This window comes from Anoplophora glabripennis, unplaced genomic scaffold (assembly GCF_000390285.2).
Source record: "Anoplophora glabripennis isolate ALB-LARVAE unplaced genomic scaffold, Agla_2.0 scaffold1115, whole genome shotgun sequence".
Classification (NCBI taxonomy): Eukaryota; Metazoa; Arthropoda; class Insecta; order Coleoptera; family Cerambycidae; genus Anoplophora; species Anoplophora glabripennis.
The window spans coordinates 42,266-44,969 of NW_019417426.1; the positions used below are offsets into that span (position 1 = coordinate 42,266).

Sequence of the window (2,704 nt, forward strand, 5' to 3'; positions counted from 1 at the left end):
ACACGTCGGTGAACAAAATTTTGAACAGTTGTTGTAACATCAGGTATGTGAAATTATTTTATTAATTAATAATAACAATAGCGACAAAAACAGTTGAATTTGCTAATATAAAATATGCTTCGCCTTGGGTAAGGTCAGGTTTTACAGTGTACCAGATTCCAGTGCCGTGCAGAAGTGTATTTTAAAATCATTTTCGAACTGCCCTTTTTACTTTTTGTATATTCAAAAATTCTTCTTTTGGATAAATCCTGAATCTATCGAATTGAATTGAATTTCTGAATATTAATTAACTCCAAATTTGGTACGAGGTGCAGGGGTACGACATCCAGTGACATGCGGTCACTTAATGTCGTAACATGCGTGACATGCGGTCACTGGAATCCGGTAACCGGATTCCTTATTAAAATAAGAAATGGCAGGGTAACAGTATGTAATTATTAAAAAGTTTTCGGGTTATGTTAAAAATAAAAGTCATGTTATAAAAGACAAATATTTATTATTGTAGAGGAACTATTATATACTTTACTTATAACTTAAATAAGACAAACTATAATTTTGTCAATTTATATCACTGAAATTGTTCCAGCATAAAAGTACTGGAAAAAGTTAAATTATACCATTTACAGACGTACACACATGAGAACTTAAAGAATCTAATTATATCGAATCACACATATAATTATTATATAGTATAACTTAATAAACAAACTAGTATAATTCTCTTTCAGAGTTTAAAATTGCACTAATGAAAAAAATTGCACTTGAAAATCGGACGGGGACAAACACCCATTGGTAGAAATCGAAATAACATTTTAATTTTCGATAAAAATTAAATGAATAAATCAAATCCAATAAAATATTTCATTTCTTGTCATCGGGTGCTGTCATACATTTATAGATAAAACAGATCTATAAGATGTTAAAAAATGGATGTACTTAACCTAATTGTTCATTCTCACTGTTTTCTAATTTCATAGCATTGTTTTCCATAAATCTCTGCATAACTACGGAGGAAGGAGGTACAATATTGGGCAGAATGGTCTGTTGGTTTTGCAAATCTAAATGCTGGATTTGTTGGTGCTGATTCATGATGTTTTGCTGGTATGGCGAACTGTTTACTATATCTATTTGATTCTTTTCTTCTACACGCTTCTTGTTCTGTTTACGTTCTTTCGCTCTTCTGTTTTGGAACCATATTTTAATTTGCCTTTCAGATAAACCCAAATTTGAGGCTAGTTCCGATTTCCGTCTTATTGTGATATATTTGTTGTTGAAAGTGAATTCCTTTTCTAATTCAATTCTTTGATGATCCGTGTACACAACTCGGTATTTATCCTTGGTTCTTGTCTTTCCTGCAACAAAATTTAAGTGTTAATAAATAAAATACATTAAATGTAGGTATGACTAAAATTTATTAAAACATTACAGTCACCTTAAAATATTATTGCTTTATTTTACCGTCTAATTGTATCACTGGGTTTAACATCAATTTTAATAGCAATCACTTCACAAAAAGATATTACTAATAATACTTTGAACGTATCGCAAGTGGGTTGATCGGTTGCTACATTCACGGGATAAAGCAAGAATATTTTATGAGATATATTTTTTATTGTTGTTATTAGATCTTATCTGTTTTTTTTTTAAATCTAGTCAAATGAAGTTATGCTACATAAACTCGTTTAATATTGACTGAAATTTCATGTGTTTGTATAAAGCGGCCAACATAACTAGGGCCACGACTATAAGTTAATTTTTTTAAGGTTGGAAATATTATTTAATAACTTCAATGAGAGGCAAATACGTGTTTTTTTCATTAGTACAAATGATATAGAATAGGTACATTATTATATACAATAAAGGATGTTCCAAAAGTAATGCAGGATTTACATGCTGTACTAAACACGTTGCGGTTAGAGAAAATAGAGCGCTGTATGACGGATGAGCTAGTGAAAATTGTGAAAATTCATTAATTAAGTAAGATGAGTGTGTAGCTGAGATTGTGCGCAAATTACCTGAAATTTTCGGTAGAAGGAATGCCTCAATGAAACAACTGTGAAAAGATTAGTTGCCAAATTTTAATAAATATTACAGATATTGCAGACAATAAAGAAACAGGTCGGCCTCGTACTAACCGTTGAGCCGAAAATATTGCTAGGGTGAATGATAGTGTGGGCGAAATTCCTGTAACCTAACAGTGAACAATGCAACAATGCAGTGAATTTTAACAAAAGATATACATCTGCATCTTTTCAAGATTCCGCTAACCCAGGAATTGAAACAATTTGAAAGTGTGATACAGAATTTTCTTAAAAGAAATGTCGACTCCAAATGAGTCACGGAGAAATCTGTCCGATATCATCTTTCATATTTAATAGCAATATCTACCCTTTCAAACTATGTAAAAACTTTGCTAACTTTTTAATTAATAAAATCTTGTATGAAATTTTGCGTCCCTTTTGGGACATTCTTTATTATTTTTCGTTTTTTTTTATTTGATAATTATTTAATAACAAAATGTTTTATGAACAATTCTGCTCCTGAAAAATGATATAAGATCATCTGAATATTTTATAACTAATATTAAGCTATAGCTGATTTCTTAAGTAAATATGTCTTTTTTAATTTGGTACATTTATTTTGGTAACAAACTACTCCCTAAAGGGCATAACTAGCCCTTATGTTTAGAATATTATCAATATAT

At 30.1% G+C, this 2,704-nt stretch overlaps 1 protein-coding gene across 1 annotated transcript in view; it reads right to left on the reverse strand.

Annotated features, from left to right (window-relative positions):
• Nucleotides 1-490: 490 nt before the first annotated feature.
• The window catches only part of LOC108914782 (homeobox protein CHOX-CAD), a 66,779-nt gene continuing 64,565 nt past the window's right edge, over nt 491-2,704 (reverse strand). The window contains exon 2 of the mRNA XM_018720663.1: nt 491-1,352. Within this exon, the coding sequence (XP_018576179.1) occupies nt 937-1,352 (416 nt within the window). The 3' untranslated portion in view covers nt 491-936. The remainder of the gene's footprint in view (nt 1,353-2,704) is intronic.